Here is a 21,495-nt window from a genome sequence, read left to right on the forward strand (position 1 = left end):
GCGGTTTTGAAATGAGTGTCGTAAAACCAAAACCATAGTAATTACTTTAACCAATCAAAAAGGACGGAAACAATCCAGTAAGCCAATCAAAACTCGAAGTAATTACACGTAGCCGACACAAAAGGCGGGAAAATATGCGCGCGCGAGCCACAATTGGTTTTGGTTTCACTTCTGATTGGTTGAAAAAGTGGCGCGAAAACTTTGAACCAATCACTGAGTGAAGTAGATGCAAAACCAAAGCAATTAGCTAATTACTTTCGACACTCAATTGAAAACCGCTCTATTTATAACTAAATATTATCTAATTTACTATAGTTAGATAACAATTATTGTTTATAATTTCATGTATGTAACTTCTATTTAATTGTGTTATTGATATTATCTATTTAGTCTAATTTTTTATTTCTGTTTTTGTCATACGTTTTATTCATGAGCCCCTGGCTCGGATACTGAGGGCTGCACCTCAATCCCATGCAATTACTTTTAAGCTGGACTACCAGTGAAGTACATGAATGGCTTGTGCATGAGGTGTTCTGAGAAATGTGCTGATTAATAATCACCTGCTAGGCACTACTCTCGGCAATAGTGAACAATGGCTCCCATATTCAGCTGACAGGCTACCGACACATTACCGACACATTACCAACAGTCAGCCAACACTGTTAAGTAGACCACCATATAGATAACAACAAATTCAGCCTGATATATAATACATGTTCTTAATACAAAGGGAAAGGGTATTAGGATGAGGAAACAATACAATACAGTAACATATCAAAGTACTATGGTGTTCAGGACCATTACAAACTATAAAATCTATTACAAAACAGCATTGTATGTTAATTAAACCTCTAGTAATGTATAATTTGAAGTATCTCTGAACCCAATTTTAAAACATTTTAAGAACACTTTCAGACTGATTTCTCACTAAGCACCCCTCAAATAAGAACACGATCAGCCTTAAACCTGAAAAAAGGGTTCTTATATGCGGATGTTTACTGTAGTTTATAATTAAGTTTAGCTGTATACAGCCACTGAAGGAAAAACCTGATGAGAGAACCCCTAACCCACAAATGACCACATAAAATGACCAGCACAGGGTAGTCACATTGCCCAAAATGCACATTCAAAGTTCCCTGAAGACATGTCTGCAGAGGCCTCTCTGTCATACATAATTTTATAGAGGGTTACTGGTACATTCTAAGTAAAAGTGGGGAAACCAAAGGAACCATAACAAATAATATTATTACTAATGCATTCTTTTCCTTGCGAGAATCCAAAACTGCCTTGTTTGCATTGTTTATTTCCCAAACACAACGTAAAGTAAATTTAAACTAGACTGTAACACTGTAGAAAAAAAGCAATACTTACCATCATACAATACATTCAAGTTCCTAGAATGGAACTTCAGATTTCCTGGATCATGTTCATGGCTGGTAATGAATTCTGGCAAACCATATTTCTTTGGATTCTCCAGCTAAAAGAAAATTGATGTTCAAGCTGTACATTAATTTATTTTGCTCAAAAAGATTTGTTCACTGAATAGACCTTGAAAATGAATAGTTACCCACTACATTGGAGTTCATTTGTCTCCCTCGACTCTCCAGAAAGTATTAACAATAATAAAAAGGACAATGATGCTATCACAATAAAAACAATATTATAATAATATGCCAATATGACAGGAAATGTGAAAAGAACTTGACCAATGCACTATGAAGTTCTAGCCATTGACACAGTTTTGTAGCAGTTCAGCCTGCAAGAGACAGTACAAGGGTTTATGGCCTCCACAAGCTTAGCTTGCAAATATTTCTAATATGCTAATGGTATATGGGCAGAGAGGACTGGTTGGTGCCTATTGTGGATCTCCTATATGTATTGCACTTAGGAACAACCTGTACTGAGTGGAAAATTGAGTAAAATTATCATGATCATAACAACAGGCATCTATGCACTTAGAATAGTCAGTAAGCAAATTGAAAATTGAAAACTGTATTTATTTTCAAAAAATGGTGGTTAACATCAGAACATTTTGTGAAAGACACTGCTTCTTGCAACTGCCTTATTCTCTGCAAATTCTTAAAATTTGACAGTGTCACCTCAGTTCACAGGTTCTGACTTCTGAGCAGCTGACATCTTTATCGCCAGCAAAAAATGCAGAGCGAGAACAATGATTATAATGATAATATATTATTATAATAATGATAAAATGAAGGTAATACAGAACAATATCAAAACAGATGACTATTTGAAAATACCGGTAAGTGGAAGAGATTGTTTGAATTCAAAGAAGGTATTGAAAGAGGTAGTGATAGTATACCAGAAGCCGTCAGGCACCAAGAAACCTTTGAAAGGGGAAACGGGAGTACCGGTAAGAACCCAAGCACTATGAAGAAAGTCATTGGATAGAGAAAGTTCTGAGGTTGGAAACAAAAGATTACTAGCAAACAGGGTAAAATTACAGAGGCTATTAATGAAATGTTGATTTGGAAATATAAGGGACACAAATGGAGTACAATGACAAAATGTCAAGGATGTTAGCGTGATGCAGGGCGGCGGCACAGTAGTGAGAGCACTCGCCAGCTCCCACCAATATGGCCCAGGTTTGATTCCCAGACTGGGCGTCACATGTGGGTTGACTTTGTTGGTTCTCTAATCTGCTCCAAGAGGTACCGGTATTTCTCTAGGTTCTCTGGTTTTTTCCCCTCCTCAAAAACCAACATTTGCATTAATTTGTTGATTTCAGTTTACAGTACTAGTGTTCCCAAATTAAATTAGTGCTCCAGTGTTAGAAGACTTTAAGACAAATTAAATAAAGCTGTTCCTTTTCTTTCCTTTTATAATTTTTCATATTGATATGAGAAAAACTTGGAAAGACATCTTGAAAAGCAGAGTAAAAACACGTGTTGTTCCTAAGGAAATATACAGATTTTAGGGCCAAAAATATTTGGAACTTGTTGGGAAGAGAAAGTAAAACATTTATGCAACACAAAAGAGCTTAGGTTTTTTTCCATGGCAGCTTAAGCAACAGTCATGATCGACCTGGGACACATGGAGAAGTGGTACAAACATAATGCATATGTCACACAAGGTTCATATGTGAGAATGAAAAGGTTGAAATTATTTGGGATATGAAGATGCAAACAGAAAAGATAATGGAACATTCTGAACTAATCATGGATGTGGCAAACATCTAAGTTGCTGAAAATGAGAGGAAGGAGATAGGCAACATATACCACCTGGGTCTAAAATGGGAAATAAAAGAGTATTTGTATTTCTCGTGAGGAGGAAGTGATTCCTAGCAGCTGTCATTGGAACTCTTGGGAACCATAATTATACTAAAATTGCCCAAATTGACTAGCCACAAAATCCAATTCAAACTTCAACTTTGCAAACCTCAAGAAGGCCTGTACCGTCCTTCGGGAAGAGCTAGGGGGGGGGGGGGGGGGGGGGGGGTTTAAGTATGGGTATGTTCAGAAGAAGAGAACCATCTAATTTACATCAAGAATTTGACAAACAATGCTGCTCCTTGTGCAATCAATTCTTATAGTCTCAAAAACTCTCCTTAAACTTAAGGCATCTCATCTTAATGCTGTATATAGATATCTTTTATATTCATTGTTATCATCTTATTACATTTACAATATAATTATAATCTATTAATCAATTTATTTTATTTGTAGTTTAACCATGTTACTCTGTCAACTTGTTTTCTTTGCAGATATTAGCAATTTTTGCTATCTTTAACGCATTGACTCCTGGGGGTTCCACACTGGCGAGTAAAATCATCTGGCTGTTAACTAGACAGAGGAAAATACTAAGTCTGGCCGGTTTAGGGGTGAATGGATTAAATTTGAAGCAAAAGAAAGTCATTGTACTGTATATTGTACTGTATAATAATCATAATATTAATTATTGATGTAAATTAGATGGTTCTTCTCTCCTATATAACTGATGTTGTATTTTTTATCTTCAGTATTAAGATTAGTATCTTAATAATGGGTGATCAGATATAAAAGAAAAACTTTACTGCTGATTTCGCTCACTTTTCTTCTACATTAATTTGTAATTCTTACATAGATGGAGTAATAAACAAACATACATCTCCTATTCAGGAAAACTAACAAAATTTTGCACAAACAGTTCGGTGGTCACTTAAATCTGTTTGTGTTGGCCTGTAGTTTCACATGCATGTTGACTCAAATGAGCAAGTGTTTGCATGGGCAAATGCTGATTTTGTAACCCCCTCATTTTTCCTGAGTTTGGTACTTCACTCGTAATATATGCTTCCGGACAGTAAATTGTTTTCATTTTTAGCAATTGTGAACTTAATTTGATTAAAACGGTATGTCTTGAAATTTAACAAAATTCTTTAGGTGAGAAATTTAGAACTGATTTTTCTGTTAAACTGAGGCCCTGACAGGGGGTGTCCCGTGTAGCTTGTAGCTTGCTTGTAGCTAGGGTTTAATCGGCTCATTCTCGGCCTTGACGTCACTGTCGGAATTTTGCTGGGAAAGGATGTCTTTTGTCGGAATTTCATTTTATGTGCTGTCGCTACTTTTTGGGCCATGTCGCTCGTCAGAATTTACCCTGTCAGGGCCTCTAAACTGGCGTACAGATTTTGTTGAATTTGTAAAAATATTTTAGAGATTATTTCTAACATTATCAGGTAATGCTGTATGGGAAGATTTCACAATCCCATTTTTTTCAACATAAGACAATACCATGTTGATTTTAATTAAGGCTCAAAGAAATGTCTCATATCGTTGCCATGGTAATGGTATTTTTAAAGAAAATCTATGCATGAGTTCACGCTCTTGAGTGCATGATGGGTAATCAGGGCAACATGGTGGGAAATTCGAAGGTTTGTATGGAAATTCAAAGCAAAATATACTGTTCATGATTCTATTTTTATAGACTTCTGCCTTCATAAACCAAACAAATAAGTTCATGTTCACAACTGCGATGAAATAGACTTGGTATCCGTTCTTTGGAAATTCATAAATATTGCTTTTTTTGTTTCCATACATTCTCTGTAATTTTGTGCCTTTGGAATTATGTGCTGATCAACTTGAAACTTCAACATCCCCCCCCCCCCCCCCGGGTATTTGAACTTTTCAAGATTGGATCGTTCAAATTCCTACCCCCTCGGGCCAAAATGGTTTTTTTGTAAGCCAATCGCTCACACATGCTACATCTCTTCCTTTAAACTCTTGTATCTCGTCCAAACATGTGTTTTATAGCTGTTAGTGACTTTGGCACCCGAAAAAATAAATCATTTGAAACCGGTCAGTGTAAAATGCAGACTGAGGTTATAATTTAACTGTTGAAAAAGCCCTGAAAGCCATTAGGCCTAAGGTTATAACCTAAGTCTGCATTATACCCCTGGTCTGCATGCAGTCGGCGTTTTACACTGACCGATTTGAAACCTGACACTTCCGGTGCAATTTTCCCCACCACACGCAGTCACAGGTCAAATTCCACCTCTCCCCGGGCACAGAAGATAGTCAAATGCCCGGGGTTTGCCCGGAAGGGGGATGTTGAAGTTTCGATTTGATCGGCGCATTACAGGAAATGTATGGCAGAAACTCTTTTTAAGGGCCGATTTACACGATATGATTTTGTCGCATACGACAAGCTCACGACAGGCCTACGCAATGACTTACGATTGTCGCAGCGTTTTAAAACATGTTTTAAAATGCTGCGACATTTTTTCTGACGTACACAACTATCGTAAATCATGTCGTGGGCCTGTCGTAAGCCGTTGTCGCATGCGACAAAGTCGTACCGTGTAAATCGGCCCTAATAAAATAATTTCTGCAATAGCCATTCTCTCCAAATTTATTCTGCCGCACCTTTGAGCGCATATCTTCTGTTTTGGAAAATAAAAAACCCAAAATTGCATATCATGAATACTTTTCATCGTTTTGAACTTCCTTAGGGCCGATGCATGAGACAAGCTCACGACAGGCCTACGACATGACTTGCGATTGTCGCAGCGTTTTAAAACATGTTTTAAAGTGCTCCGACATTTTTTCTGACGTACACAACAATCGTAAATCATGTCGTGGGCTTGTCGTAAGCCGTTGTCGCATGCGACAAAGTCGTACCGTGTAAATCGGCCCTTACTTGCATTTCTCTCCATCTTGCAATTTCCCTGATTACCCATGATGCACTCAAGAGCGTGAACCCGTCAATATGACCCGAACTTTATCTAAGAGCAGAATGTGTTAAATTGTGTGAAAAAGATAAGCTATTTTGAACTTCCTTAATCTAAATTGTGTATGTCTTAAATATTTAACAAAATTCTGTACGTGAAAAAAAAGACAGTGAAACTGCAGCCTGCAGATTTCGTTTAATTTTAGAGATTATTTCTTAAATCATCAGGTAACGCTGTATCGTCAATCCTATTATTATTATTATTATTATTATCAATTGATCACTCACCGGTCGGAAGTCGTCTCCTCTGAATGCATGGGGTCCTGGTGTTGCATAAGGTTCCCTTTTAAGAATACCACTCTTAATGAATACTATTTTGGCTGCATGTGGGTCCAGAACGCGAAACTGTGAAATGAACGGTGGATTATTCGATTCTGGAGGCTGTAGAATTTTTGGTAACGGAATATGTTCAAATTGAACTCTCTGTCTTCGCTTTTCCTTCAATTTTTTGATCCACTCGTCTTCGTTGTAGCCTTGCAGCATTGCATATCTGCTGTTTCTTTTTGGTGGTTTTGGCTGGTAAATTTGAAATGTAAAGTTAGGAGGTCGAATGTCCCATGCAGTTCTATTCTTTGATTCTTTCTCTTGGATCCTCTTATCTCTTGCGCGCTTTGAGTCCAAGGAACATTCGCTTCGGGAACGAAGTAGGTCTTGTTTGGCACTGAACTCTATCTGCGATCGGAAACTGAACGGCAAGGATTCGCTTCTCGAAAGGATTGAAGCGTTCGATCTTTCCCGTGAAATACTGTTTTCTCGAGCCGCCGGCATAACACTTGTTGAATGTTCGATCAATTGACTGCCCTCTCATACCCTTTGGTTGGATTTAAGATGTGGATTATAGCTCAAAGCAACGTGCTCTGAACTGTTTTGGACATCATAGGAAAAATTTAATTAAATGGCTTTGCTGAACTATCCAAAAGGCAAAAAGAACAATTGTAAACATTTGGCTTGTTTCTATGACAGCCAGGAATGTTGTGTGCAGTAGACTGTGACAAAAGTGGTGCAGAAAAATGAAAAATACCGATCTTTCGCCCCTTTCGAATCATATGGGATCTTCCGAATTATATGAAACAGGCGTCCGAAGATTTTCTTTACTTGCTTTTATTTTACTGAGCGTTCCTTTCCTACTTTACGGTTTTTCCTGTATCCCAGGACACCTGCGTGTACCATACTTGACAACGTTTACGCATTGCCTGCCGTTGCCACTTGTTGTAAGCGTCAGTTTCCTTTGTTTTCATGGTCAGTGCTAAGAGTATAAAGGGAAATATTTACAAAGCACGGCTGCAAGATGGAAGAATTTTATAAACGCTATGTTAGAATTTGTAGAGAACAACATAGTTACCCTTTGGAAGCTGTTTCAAATCACATTCAAAGCTATTTAGAGGGCGGAGAAGTGTCCAGTTTGAGTTCAGAAGGAATGACCAAGTTGGAACTTTCCGGTTATAACTTGACTCCAGATGATTGCAATGCGCTGGCTACGGCTCTTACAGATGACCTGTACTTTGAAGAACTCAATCTTTGTGACTGTTTGCTGAGCGAGGAAGCGAGCAAAATCCTTTTACGAGGATTAATGGTAAACCAGTCTATCAAAAGATTGAATTTGAAGGGCAACAATATTCGTTCTGGTGCTGCTGAAATGTTAGGCCAATTTCTCAAGAAAAACTCTAGTGTTCGCAGTCTTCTTGTTGAATGGAATTCGCTTGGATTGTGGGACAATGGAATGAGAGCTGTTTCCGAGGGATTAGCTGTCAATCAAAGTTTACTGTTTCTTGATTTGAGAAACAATCAGGTTTCACATGAAGGGGCGAGTCAACTTGCTGTAGCATTAAAAAAGAATCACTCTTTGAGAGGCTTAGATTTGAGATGGAATAATATCGGTCTTCTGGGAGGAAGGGAGCTGTTAGAAGCTTTGAAGTACAACAAAGGGCTCATAGGATTGGAATTGACAGGTGAAAAAATTAACCCAGTGCTGAGCGATGTTCAACGAATTATTAATATTATCCTGTACTTAAGTAGCCCCAGTGTTATTTCAGTGTTTCCATCATAATCATCCTTTTGTATTCCCTGGTCTCAGAGGTTTTTCTTTCTTCTTCTTCTCGGATGAAATTTAGTCCTGAAATGGTGACAACAAACAGCAAATCAGTGAGAGAAGAAAAACCTCTGGTTTTCGTCCCCACAAAGAGACTTCCATGTAATGTTTACCGTCCAGTTTATGACTGTCGATTGTGATTGGTAGATATTTTAATATTCACGCTATTCAGTTTTATTGGTTGGCACGATTGAAACAAGCAAGGGGAAGGCACTGGGATATTTGTTACATTTGTGGCTGATGAGTTGGTGATAGCATGTTTGGCATCTGCATGTTTGGCGTCCGCATGTTTGGCGTCTGCATGGAAATGAGATTAGCAGAGACTGAAACCAAAGGTTTTAAAATTTTCATCCAAGAAGAAGAAAGGGAAAAAAAAACCTCTGGGGACAGGTACTTTTTGTACTAAGGCCTATAGGTCCTGGCTGAGGAACACAATAACTTTTACTAGTAACTGTATTGTGCAAACACAATTTACCATGACAAAACCTTTTTGACAGTCACTTGTCAGTTTACCTACGACAACTCTGTTTCCTAGCAAGGCATTGTTGTCAAACACAGGACCTTGCTGTGGCAATTTACAAAAAAAAGAAAATGAAATGTGGAAATGGGATGTTTTGGGTAGATGAAAATGTAAATGAGTCAATACCCTCCATGTGTTTTTCTATTAACAAAGGGTCACTGGAATTGGGTAAAATGACCCTGTGTACCTTGTTATCTGGTTCTCCCTTAATGAAAGGAGAACCTACTACTAATCCATTGGGACATTGTGTGTCACTCACGACTAGTTTAGGAAGGCCAAGTAAAACAAAGGCAATGCACTGTTGTGTCAAGAATGTTATGCAGTCAAGCACTGTCAAGTGGTGTATTAACATTCGGGTACTGCAAACCAACAGTTACTATTACATGTATCAAATTGAAGCTCATTTAAATCAATATTTTTTTGAGAGGAAAACCAGAGAACCAGAAAAACTAGACTCCTAGACTCACATATGAAGCCACATCTGGCAATCAAAGCTGGGGATATTTTGTGAAAGGCCTGCACTCTTACCTCTTGATGGTATTCCTGGTTCCCAAGGTAGCCCCAGGGTACCATTTCTCAAAAGATGCAGTGTGGTCAAGGAAAACATTGGGAAAATGTCAAGTTTCAAAAACATCTCATAAAAGGTGGTTAACTGAAAAACTTAATTGAGATCATACTCTCAATAAAATTTAAAGATGGAGTACTTTCTTGTCACAAGCAAATTAAAAGAAAAGAATTGTTCTTGATAAATAACAGTGTTCTTTTATGAAGTAGTGACAACTAATGCCAAAACATACACCACATACTCCAGAGTGAATGCGCCACAGCAAAATGTCTCAGCCGATCAACTTTTTAAATGCCCTTCCATACTTCATTTGGGGGGGCTCATATCTAATTGTAGTGCACAGGTAACATGATCCAAGCAGAAATGAATGAAATTGAATGAAACTTTGTTGTACACTACCAAAATGGATTTTTCAGTGATGATAAAAAATACAATAAAAATACAAAGTGTAAGACTATTCTTGTTTTAAAAACTCTTCCAGCATCTTTGCTTTAAGATTTTTCTTAAAGTTTACTTAACCTAATGCACAGTTTTAAATCTTTATCTAATGAATTCCATAAGTTTACCATCCTGTACTGACATGTCCTCTGACCAGCAGTGGTGGGAGTTTCTTGTTATGTGGTCAGATATCTGTCCTCTAGTTACAAACTGTGATGCCAGTTAAGTCAGGGCAGTCAGCCCATCATACACTTAAATGCAAAGATAGCATCGCAGAGATAAAGCTGCTTTTTTGCGCGGGAGTCACCCCAAGTTTTTGAGTGATGGAGTTATGTGTTCAAATTTCTTGCAATGAAATGTAGAAACCATTGGGAACTTGGAAAAATCCAAGCCCCAGATGGGATTCGAACCCATGACCCTCCGTGATCTAGTCGAATGCTCTAACCACTGAGCTACTGGAGACTCTATGGTGAGCAAGGGTGAATTGTAGGTCTTTGACTTGAGCTGCATCACGTAACTGTAGAGTCAAATATCGACTGACAGCATAGCTCATAACTGCATTGCCCAGTCACCTTAGAGCATATCTGAGATGTGGCCAACCAACCACCCAAGGGAGTGAATGTGAGAATGATATCATTCTCAAATTTCCTTGCACTAGTAATTATGTCCAAGTCACAAAGTTCTGGATGAGTTGTAACTTTTTCACATTACGGGTAGAGTGTTACACCAGACTGAAGAGCAGTAGTATAAGCATGGAAAAGTTAATTCCTTTACTGAGCCCAATTGGAGCTATGGGCCATAACTTCTTAAGAGCAAGATGTTTTTCCCTTGTAGGTAATAACATTCCTCAAGATATCATCCAGGCATTGTCTATTGCCATCCAGCAGAATAGTGACAGACAGGTAACATTTGAAGAACACAGGATCAAAACTGAAGCATTAACAAGAGAATTGGAAATGGTGCATGAGAGCAAACGTTTGGAGGTACATGGAAGCTACATGTGTTGTATTAAGTAGTTGAAGTTGGAGCTTCAAGACACTTCAACATAGATAATTTGAATGTCTAAATCATTAATTTCGTCCAGGACCTTCAGGTTTGTGCTTAATGGTTGCCACAGATTTTGTTCAAAATATCTTCCTAAAAAATGTTCAATATGAGATAATAGTGGTTAGTCTCAAAACAAACTAAATTGTTGCTTGAAATGGCTTTATATTAATTTTATCCTCCCCCTCCTCTTTCATTAAGTGCGCACCGGTGGCTCAGTTGGTTGAAGACCGGGCTGTCGTGCGGGAGGTTGTGAGTTCAACTCCGGCCGGACCAACACTCAGGGTCTTTAAATATCTGAGGAGAAAGTGCTGCCTTTGTAATTACATCTGCAAATGGTTAGACTCTCTAGTCTTCTCGGATAAGGACAATAAACCGTAGGCCCGTCTCACAACCCTTCAATGTCCATAATCCTGTGGGATGTAAAAGAACCCACACACTTGTTGCAAAGAGTAGGGCATGTAGTTCCCGGTGTTGTGGTCTGTCTTCCGTGCTATACCATGGTTGGGAGGGTAAAAGGGCACACTTAATTTGGAGCCTCGCTCTGTTGTCCAACCCCCACCACAGCCTGTTTCGGTGAAAGTGACTAAATAAGAAATAAAAATAAATAAATTGCCTGTAGAATGTCCAAACGTTAGTTGGGGTCAACATTGATTTGTACTGTAGGGGACAGAGTCTAGACAATGGTACAAGGTGGTCAATGGGGAACCCCACAGGAGTGAAAGGGTTAACAACAGCTAGATTCACTCAAAAACTATGTCCACATTAAAACAATGGATATCCAGTTTACTGAAGCATGATACAGTCCAAAGAGTAAATAACTTGACGTATTAGTTTTGTGTAAATTAGAATCCCGCAAAATGTATTGGTTTATGGGAATGGGAAAACAGTCTATTGTAGATTTTGGAATATGCGCGTGACTGTTTGGTATAATCTTCTAAAACTGCTGCCATTCCTTTCGTACAGTCATGTACAATGTACAGTAATTTAGGCTGAAGCAGCCATACTTGGATAAAATAATATTAGAACTATCATAAAAACTCAAATCCTCTGAAACACAGGTTTCATTGGGGTTTCAAGGTCTCCTGGAGGCATTGCAGCCCACATTGCTTGGTTTGTTTTTTTCAATTGAAAAACAACTTCAAATCTTAATGTGTCATTGAACCATTTGAAAACTCTGCTGTCTTATTACAGGTCTCAAGTTTAAAGGAAGAAATAAATCAACAACGATCCAATCAGGAACAGCTCAGTAGAAGCACACAGATTCAGATTCATCAGCTAAAGGTGGCTTTGGATGATCGCAAATCAGCATTTGATGCATTATCAACTAAGCTCTCAACTACAGAATCTGAATTACTTACCTCTAGAAAAACGTTTTCAGAGCAAAAGGTTGTGGTCAATAATCTGACAACAGAGCTGCAAGAGGAAAGACAAAGAATGGTAAACATCGAACAACAACATAGAAAGAAAGTGAATGAAATCCTTGAGAGAAATCAGGAACTAGAGCAAACTGTCAGTGCCCTTCAGAGAAAGAATAAAGGCTTAGAGAACAAAATTTGCTCTTTAGAAGAAGATATGGTTAGAATGGAACAGCAGTTTGTAGAGAAAGGAAAAGCAAGTGATCTAAAATTCCAGGCAGAGTTGTTAGACACTGAAAACAAGTTGCAAAAGGAGTTAAATCAGCTGCAAAAGAAAGCTCTTGAATATCGAGAAACCACAAAGGGCAAAGTGAAAAAACTGGAAGAAGAAAGAAACTCTTTTGAGGAGGAAGTGAGTAATTTAAGAACTCAGTTAGTTTCCCTGAGATTGACATCTGAAGAAGAGCTGCGTAACACCAAGACAAGACTGAAACAAGAAGAAATTGCAAGGTCAAGGCAATATGATGAACACATTTCACAAGTGCAAGCATCACAGAATGAACTGCAACTACTGAACACTAAACAGTTGGCACAAATTGCAGAATTGCAATCACAGCTTAACACTATTAACAGAGATAATGAGGTCTTTAAAAGGCAAGTGGACAGTCTTAAACAGCAATTAGAACTCAGGGATGCAGACTTCAAAAGTGAAGTCAGTCGCTCACGACTTGAACTTGATGCAGAAAGAAAGACACAGGCAGACCTCAGAGATAAAATTGCAGATCTGGAGGACAAGATATCTGAAATGACTAGGAAGCACAAAGAAACCATGATTATGAAAGATAACCAATTAGAAAAACTGAATGAAAAGATGAGGGCTAAAGAAAATGACATAAGAACAATGCAAGAGGAAGAGATGAGGAGAGCTGAACTTCTGGAAAAAGCTATTTATAGTTATGTTTCAAGTACAAAAAGTGGTTCTCGGCCTGGCTCTCCGTACAGATCATAGTAGAAATATGTCAAACCATCAGGTCCAAAAATTCATGCTCTGGTTGGAACAAAGGGCTTGAAATGAAAAATGTGCTCAGATCTGTACACCTAAATCACTGATAATGTCATTAACAACTAGTCCTATTTCATGTATTCAATTGTGATCCCATCAAGTGAGGGTAGAGAGGAAACAATTGGAAGTAGTGATCTTCCTGGTATGAGAGATCTTGGGTACCAAAATGTTGTGCACACCTGACCAGATAACTGGGAGATTTAAGACATTATTTTTAGCCACCCATTTTTCTGACACCATATTGAGCCTTTCAGATTATTTGATAGTGTCCTTGCTAAGTTTGGTATGAGTGTGGTTGTAAATCCTAGAAATTCTGTGTTGATATGTTGGAATAGCGAGAAGTGTTTTTTATTTTTTGAAGGTATGATTCTTAAAGAAAGAGTGGTAAAACTAAAAATAGACTGATGAGGTAAAAACGTTCTATAAAAATGGACCACATTCCTCATGTTATTATTGTGCTTTCCGATACTTTTCAGTAATTACTATTAAAACATGGTCCCACAACTCACTGAGGTGTTGATATCAAACAGACTTATGACTTCTTACGTCCAACCTCTTTTATTCAAGTTATAAGCTACAAGTAATTTCTAATTTAATGTTTGAGATGAAATCTGGTCTTCTGATATTAACAGGTCTTTTGTTCCTTGCACAAAAGCATTAAGCTTGAGGGACAATCCAAGGTTTTACTAATTATAAAAAGTTATCATTATTATGTACAACTGAAAACGACCATAGTAAAGGTGATGAAGCTAACATGTGGATAAATGGTATATAGCTTCAAAGTTTCTCTTGAGGAACAGTACAAGTCATAAGTTACATGTTGTGCTCTACTTTTACATATTAAAGAATCTTTAGCTTTCCTCTTAATTTTGAAATATCAGAAGCAATTTGCAAATTTTAGTATTTAAATAATTCCAGAACTAAGGGCAAATGACATTTGCACATTTGGTTTGAATCCTTTCAATTTCATCATTGATGTTAGTAATAGAGATCAAGTAACTTTTTTGTTGCATAATCCTAAGAGAGAATTATAACATTGATAAGCTCCTCCTTCTTCAGGAACTTAGGTGTTTTGGAAATGACTTCCTTAATGTGGCATTTGATGGTGTCATCTTCATTGATTAAGACCTTAATGTTGCAAGAGATGATATTATGTCCCATTGCTTGGCAATGCACAAAAACCCACAAAGTTTCCTGGCATTGCGATGTTCTTTAACCCAGGCATCAAGGCTGCGTTGGCAGTCTTTCCATTGTAGATGTGAGAACGGACCTACTGCTCATTTATTTCACTCTCCTTGGACCACATGACATTGAAACTGTGTGGTCTCGATAATATTCTATGTCACTGATGTCACTGACAAAGTTCAAGAGATTCAAACCAAATATCCCAATGGATTTGTCATTTGCTCTGAGGTTTGGAATCCTTTTAATGCTCTCCAGTGTACAGTAGGAAAACAACATTAATTTTTGGTAACATGTAAATAACAGCATTTACCCACAATAGAACCCAGAAGAATGGTAAATTTTCCCACAAAAATATGTTTTATTCTCATTTGTCTTGAGACTGGCCTTTAAAATCACAATACTTGTCTCTCCTGCTTGTCTCAGCATATGTTTTTAGGTGATATTCTTGTGTATATTCACTAAGAAAGTCCAGCATCAGAAATTTCTTGGTGAAGTCTACTAAAAAGTAAGCAGAGCATGATACTGTATCTCCAGCTTCAATTCCTGGTGCCTTCTCAGTTGATATTATTTCACATGGTGTACGCTTGTACCATGTAGGGTGGTCTTCTAATTCATCAAGTGAGTAAAGAACAGTGCTGTCAACTTCATATATTTCACCATAAACTTGCTTGGAAGGAAAAAAAGGGAGAAAAGATAGGTTATTTTTGTCATTATTTTACTTAACACAATATTATTAATTTTACTGTATTAACAAACTGGGCTGAGGAGTACCAGCAAACAGGACACAGGGAGTCTTTCAACTACCCAACCCCTGAAGTGTTGTAGGCAGTTAACCTATTTTTAAAATGTTGGGTGTATGATGATAACACAAGTGGAACCATTACACTTTTACAGAAACCCATAAGGGTTGAAACGTGTAACGGCCCCTTGTGTGCTGGGAAACAAGCTTCTGAATATTCAATTTGCTAAGTACCATATTTGGAACAACAAGAGCGAGGGGTTTCCAAATATGGTACTTAGCACTGAAACATTCAACCAATCAGTTCGCACTGAATATTCGGAAGCTGTGAACGCGTGTTACACGTTTCAACCCTTATGGGTTTCTGATTCTTATAAATATACATCCTTTTATGACTGGGAGGTGCGGTCAGGCCTAACAGTTAGCGTGTTAAACTATGGATCAAGTGGGCCAAGTTCGACCCCTGGCCGGGTCGTTGTGTTGTGTTATTGGGCAAGACATTTCACTCTCACAGTGCTTCTCTTCAACCAGGTGTATAAATGGGGGTAACCCTGCGATGAACTAGCATCTCATCCAGGGGGGAATAGAAATACTCCTAGCCGCTTCATGCTGCAGTAACCAGAGATAAGCACAGGCCTGATGGGCCACTAGTCTCATAGCAGACTTAACAAACCATTAACTGAAATGCATCTGCTAAAACAAGTAACTCTTATGACCGGAGTTGAAACAAGTAGCAAAATAACAAGAATCTCATGTAGCCTGTCTAACAAGAGTTTCAGATCCATAATTATGAAGAAAGCTCCTCTCAAACCCAATATCACAGTTGTAGTGATAGGGCTTCACTGCTTATTTGCATGTACTTTACCTGCCTGTTTCACTGTGAGGCTCTTTCAGGGTGAGAGCATAGCTAGGCTTTTAGTGTCTTACCCATTTGAAAAATGAGTCCAAACAATAAACAATTTAAAAATTATGTACAAAATATTAAAAACCTTCATATATCACAAACGTATCTATAATCCACCATTACATTGGCTGTTCAGTTGGGCAATTACTCTTCAGGTATCAATGAATTGTTATGTCTATCAGCTTAGATCACTTCCTTTTCTCAATCGGTAATTGTGGTTAACATGGGAGCTGATATGCACTTTAAGCATGGGTGAGTTTCATCTGCCATAGAGTCATATTATTCCTTCTTGTGGACAGCCAGGGCAGGAAGTCCTCAGGAAGACGAAGTATTTTAAGACTTCCTGATTGAACTTGTTGTAGTTCATTCTCTAAGTATTAAACTTCCATTACTGGAAGTAAGAACCATTGATAAACACTCGTTGATCAAATCAAAAAATTGGCATCCAAATTTCAATTTTTCCATGAATATTGTAAATTGGTTTCAAATGTTTGATTTTGAAATTTTTTGAAAATTGATGCTTACCCGTAGTTGTTTATTTTTGTTTCTCTGAAGTCTTACAAAATGAAGTTGAGTGACTCTTGGCAAACAATTTATTTTATGAAAACATGGGTGCGTAAATCCCACATTTCTGTTTTCCAGGAAAATAAAAATGCTTTTATTGCCACTGCATTTAATTTCTTTTAAAAGGCATAAATACAAATTGCACAAGGTGAAGTAAAGTTACTGACAATACCTATGTAGCTAACGGAGGTGAATTGGATGGTGGTAATGCACCCATCAAATCAAAAGTTCAACACCCCCCCCCCCCCTTTGACCTTTGCCTGCGTGGGATGGGGGAAAAAAATTGAACCGGAAGTGTCAGGTTTCAAATGATTTTTTTTGCGGGCGCCGAAGTCGACAACATCTATAAAACACATGTTTGGATGAGATGGAAGAGTTTAAAGGAAGAGATGTGGCATTTGTGGGCGATTTGCTTACAAAAAAGGTCAGGAGCTGACAATGATTGTTCTTTAGTAGGGTATGACAGACAAATCTGACGATAGGGTAGGCATTTGAACACGATTTTGGCTCCAGGGGGCGGGAATTTGAACAATCCAATCTTCAAAAGTTCAAATTCCCGGGCTTTGCCCAGGGAGGGGGGGGAGGGGATGTTGAAGTTTTAAGTTGATCCGCGCATAATAAGTAAAACACATTAATTGATTGAATTGCTTGCAAAACATTTTTGAAGATAATGTTACACAAACAATGAAATTTTTTCCATAAATTTGAACTCTTAAATTACGGTTAATGTGAAAAGTAAGTTTTGCATACCTTTCCCTGACCTTTCAAAGGGAGCATGAAAGGAATATATCCATCTGTTCCAACAACAAGTGGAAATGCTTCCTTTGTATGACCTTTTGTCACAAATCTAGAAACTCCATCCAAGTTATTTTGTAAAAGGTAATGATTTGCAAATCCTCTTTTTAAGGTACCATACACGAACACTTTGACAAATTCTTCCATCACTTCTTATGATTGTTGGTCGTTGACTGTTTGTATCCCGTTCCTCTTCACTGCATAGTGAGTGGCAAGACAAGGGTGTGATAGCAAAAAAACAAGACTCGGATAAGGCTAGGAAAATCAAAGAACTTCAATCTTGGACAGAAGAAAACTAGACCCGCCGTTAACACAGAAAAAGAAGGAGAGAAAGAGTACCCTGCCTGAAAGAGACCATGACGATGTCTAGCTTAGCTTCTTTGTTGCAAACACAAACCAAGACCAACTTAACCTGACTACTTGGGTGTTGATACTGTATTTTTTCGCCCTTTGTATAACTGAAAAAAATACATCTGAGATAATGATTTGACTATTGGTACATTTCTCTGCCGTCATATTTTTCACCAAAACAGAAACTTTGAGGTACGTGTACGCAGGTGTACGTTGTACGTAATGTAGTCGTGGGCATTCGACTTTCTAACTTTACTCGCTCACCTTTTGCCAGGAGCTCGTCGTCCGCAGACTTCGCAAGGCGTTCTCCAGACAAATCACATGACCGGAAACAAGTTTTAACTGCAGCCCCAGTTGTAGCGCAATAGACCTTATTCATAATGGCGGTCACATTTATAATTCTTTTGTCCAAGTGCAAATTAGCCTACCAAGCCTCGATACCATACAATGAATTGAAAAGAATTCTTGCTCTAAAATGAGGCTTGGTAGGCTAATTTGCACTTGGACAAAAGAATTATAAATGTGACCGCCATTTATGAATAAGGTCTATGCACTGGACAAATCCACATTGTTAGGGTTGTTCTATAATTCCCAGCCGTTATTTGGGCGTCACGCAACGTGGGGCTAGCGTTGCGTGACGCCCAAATAAAGGCTGGCGAAGGAGACTATTTATCCGCTGGATAGTTATTCACTATCCGGTGGATAGCGTTATCCGACGCGTTATCCACTTTTTGAACAATCCAGAAAGGCAATGTTTGCTATAAGGAAGCTTTTCAGTCACGAGCACTACGGATCTTTAAAGTGACGACTACTCTCGTACCTAGCTCTCACTCTGTCACTATGTCCGTGGGAGATCTGGGTACAAGATGAAGTGGTGACATCACTTCAATCAGAAGGCGCATGCGCAACTAATCCCAGTCCTCTGCCATGCCTTTCAGTGAAAAACATGTAAGTTAAAGAAAATGTCAGAAATTTTGAAAGCTGCTAAAACTGACAAGAATTACCCAATTATTGTCGGGGATGATTTTAATGTCATACTTGACCCTGACTTAGATGGACGAAAGACTATTTCCTCTTTTTATAAATGATCTCACCGATGCTCAATATTTAGCGGAGGAGAAGAGGAATGTTTGCGAGGGTACCCTTGGATATGAGGAATGTTACACCGTATTGCAGACAATTGCAGACCTTCCTAAAGAATAAATCTCCCAGGAGCTCCTGATCTCCTGGGAACGATAGTTTAACAGTCGAGTTTTACCTAGCTTTTTGGCCCTTGTTTGGAAAGTTGGCAGTTGATAGCAGTCTGAACTATGCCTTCGAATACGGTGAACTATCAAATTGGGTCGTTCCATTTTTTATCTGCACCCCCCCCATGGAGGGTATATTTCAGTTCGGTCAACTTACCCTTGTCGGAATCTTCAATTTTTGCTATAAGCAGTAGGGTCGGAATCAGCAATTAACCCATCGGAATCACGAAAATGAGAAAATTTTGACTGTTGGAATCTGCTTTTGCCTATGCTACTTTTTTTGATTAAAAAAATATATGTATTTATATGAATGTCTTGTATTAAGGATATCAGGTTATAATTGCAGCCAACGATATCATGTAACGTTTCTTGCATATTCAATCTTTTTTGTTCTGATTTTGAATGTGTGACAGTTTAGCGATTGTGTTTCTCAAGTAAGACACAACCGGGCCCAATCGCTACGTCAAAGCACTGTCACGCTGACGTGGAAAAAGTTTGTGGTAGATTTGTGTAGTGGCACGCATCTGTGAGAGTGTTCTTGACTCGGATAACAGTTTTTATATTGTAGTTCTGCAATCATCAAGGATTGGCTATCCCAGCTCATGCTATACCCAAAGACAAAATGGAGCGTTGACCTGCATCTTGTGCAACCACAGAAGAGAGCTTGCGGGCAGGCTTGATGCGTATCAAGAAATGGTCTGTTGTTCCGGCCTAAATTCACCCATTAAGATTTAAACAATGGCCCTATTATTTTAAGTGACGCGTTGTGAATTTTGCCGAGACCACGCCGAGGATTTCAGGACTTATCGGAAATTTTCGGCGTGCAAAGCGGGTGTTATTAGGGGGTGGGGGAGAGGTAGATTGTTCCTTGGAGAATCTATATTCACTAGTGTACCCAGGTGAAGAATTAACTTACGGCGTCAGGTGAAGAACTTATTCATCATCCAAGCATTACATGTGTTTTCTTAAATATATTTTTGTCGTTATAAATGTTACTTGTACTTTGGGTTATCGAATCCGCCCTTACTACATCATTCGTGTTGTTGCTTCTTTTATCAAAGCGTCTTTATTCAGCCAAAAAGTCGTATGAACGCGGGGTATTTATTAAAGGTGGATTCATCAAAACGCGAATCATGACGCGCACGCTGACTTTCACATGAGCTTGAACAGGCTAAACCGAATTTAACAGATCAAAATATCTCTGCAAATCTGTTAACCCATTTTTTTGGCTGTTGTAAAGTGTTTGATTTGCCTGGACTTTTGCCGCATTTTGCTGTTTTTCTTGTGATAGAGCTTGGAGTTTCACGCCGACAGAGTTGTAATGAAATTTTAGTGTATCATTCTCAACGCGAAGGCGTCTTATCTCCGCCTCATAAACGTCAGAGAGAGCAATTTTGCAGTCTATTGTTTTATTGTATTTTACCTATTGTAATTGAAGAAGTACCGTAAACCTTTTTTTTCGGTGAACGTGGCATTCTGCTGAAAGCGCACACGAGTGTCTTTGGAGGTTTTCAGTCTTTAATGTTTTTAAAATTTCTCATCTTCGCTGAGACTGCGCTTTACCATTTCACTTTTTCAAGGAACACGAGTCGTTCACCGTATTCATGATCATTTTTTGTTAAGTGACCATGAAGGTGAGACTTCATCCGTCTATTGTTTGCTTTGCTTTGAATTTTAAACCGGTAGTGCGGTCGGGCACTTACAAAGGAAGGAGCGACTTTTTCAATCGATTGTTCACTCTTTTCGTCTCAATTTACAGACTCCAATGTTTTGAAAGAGAAAAATGGACGACGTTTTGTTTCGTTAAAATGTCTATAGAGTTTAAACGCTCTAATTCGGTATGAAACGCCTAATAAATCATTGCTGCTTCGCTAGTTTCATTTTAGCTTCACCCGCGCTTGAGAAACGAATAAAAACACAATTTATTTGAGTAACAATTATTTCTACGGCGTGAGATTTGAAGGAATCTCTCTGAGAATGAAGCGCGTTAAAAGCGCGAGAACTCGGCTAGTCCAATTGTTGAAGAAGTTGATTATTAAAATGCTTTGCAAAACTTTTGCTTGCGCAGAACGAAGCACATTAAAAGCCATGAGAACTAAACTAGTGCGATTGTTGAAGCAGTGATTTTATTACCTTTCTGCGTTGATATTCGATCAACTCGGTCGGAGTATGCTTCGCAAACAAAACTTTCTCTCACCCCTCACCCCAGCGTTGTTGGTTTCGTCGTCCCAATTATAACTCTGTCCCTCCCCCAGGGTGCAAATTGCTCATAATTCGGTCTCGCCGAAGATTCAAGTCTCCCGCGTGAATAGTAATCGGCAAATTTGAATTTCCCTCGCGTGTTTAAAGTCTTTGTTTTAGCCTAAATCGTTTTTGACCATACACGGTCAAAAACGATCAACTATAACAATACC

At 38.4% G+C, this 21,495-nt stretch overlaps 3 protein-coding genes across 3 annotated transcripts in view; 1 reads left to right on the forward strand and 2 right to left on the reverse strand.

Moving 5' to 3' along the window:
* The window catches only part of LOC137967873 (putative uncharacterized protein C7orf78), a 10,927-nt gene extending 3,772 nt beyond the window's left edge, over positions 1–7,155 (reverse strand). Inside the window, exons 1-2 of the mRNA XM_068814469.1 lie at positions 6,448–7,155; positions 1,372–1,477 (exon numbers count right to left, since the gene is read on the reverse strand). Coding sequence (XP_068670570.1) covers positions 1,372–1,477; positions 6,448–6,987 — 646 coding nt within the window. The 5' untranslated portion in view covers positions 6,988–7,155. The remainder of the gene's footprint in view (positions 1–1,371; positions 1,478–6,447) is intronic.
* A 128-nt stretch (positions 7,156–7,283) lies between these two features.
* On the forward strand, positions 7,284–13,688 carry LOC137967871 (leucine-rich repeat-containing protein 45-like). The gene is made up of 3 exons (XM_068814465.1): positions 7,284–8,168; positions 10,666–10,814; positions 12,070–13,688. Exons 1-3 carry the CDS (start codon positions 7,508–7,510, stop codon positions 13,240–13,242), a joined length of 1,983 nt encoding a protein of 660 aa, XP_068670566.1. The 5' UTR covers positions 7,284–7,507; the 3' UTR covers positions 13,243–13,688.
* A 140-nt stretch (positions 13,689–13,828) lies between these two features.
* LOC137967874 (putative gamma-glutamylcyclotransferase CG2811) lies at positions 13,829–18,255 on the reverse strand. Its single transcript, XM_068814470.1, has 3 exons — positions 18,099–18,255; positions 17,439–17,680; positions 13,829–15,148 (listed from the first exon to the last, which is right to left on the reverse strand). The coding sequence occupies exons 2-3, from the start codon at positions 17,628–17,630 to the stop codon at positions 14,846–14,848; spliced, it is 495 nt and encodes a 164-aa protein (XP_068670571.1). The 5' UTR covers positions 17,631–17,680; positions 18,099–18,255; the 3' UTR covers positions 13,829–14,845.
* Positions 18,256–21,495: the final 3,240 nt, after the last annotated feature.

The sequence above is a fragment of the Montipora foliosa genome, chromosome 8 (assembly GCF_036669935.1).
Source record: "Montipora foliosa isolate CH-2021 chromosome 8, ASM3666993v2, whole genome shotgun sequence".
Taxonomy (NCBI): Eukaryota; Metazoa; Cnidaria; class Anthozoa; order Scleractinia; family Acroporidae; genus Montipora; species Montipora foliosa.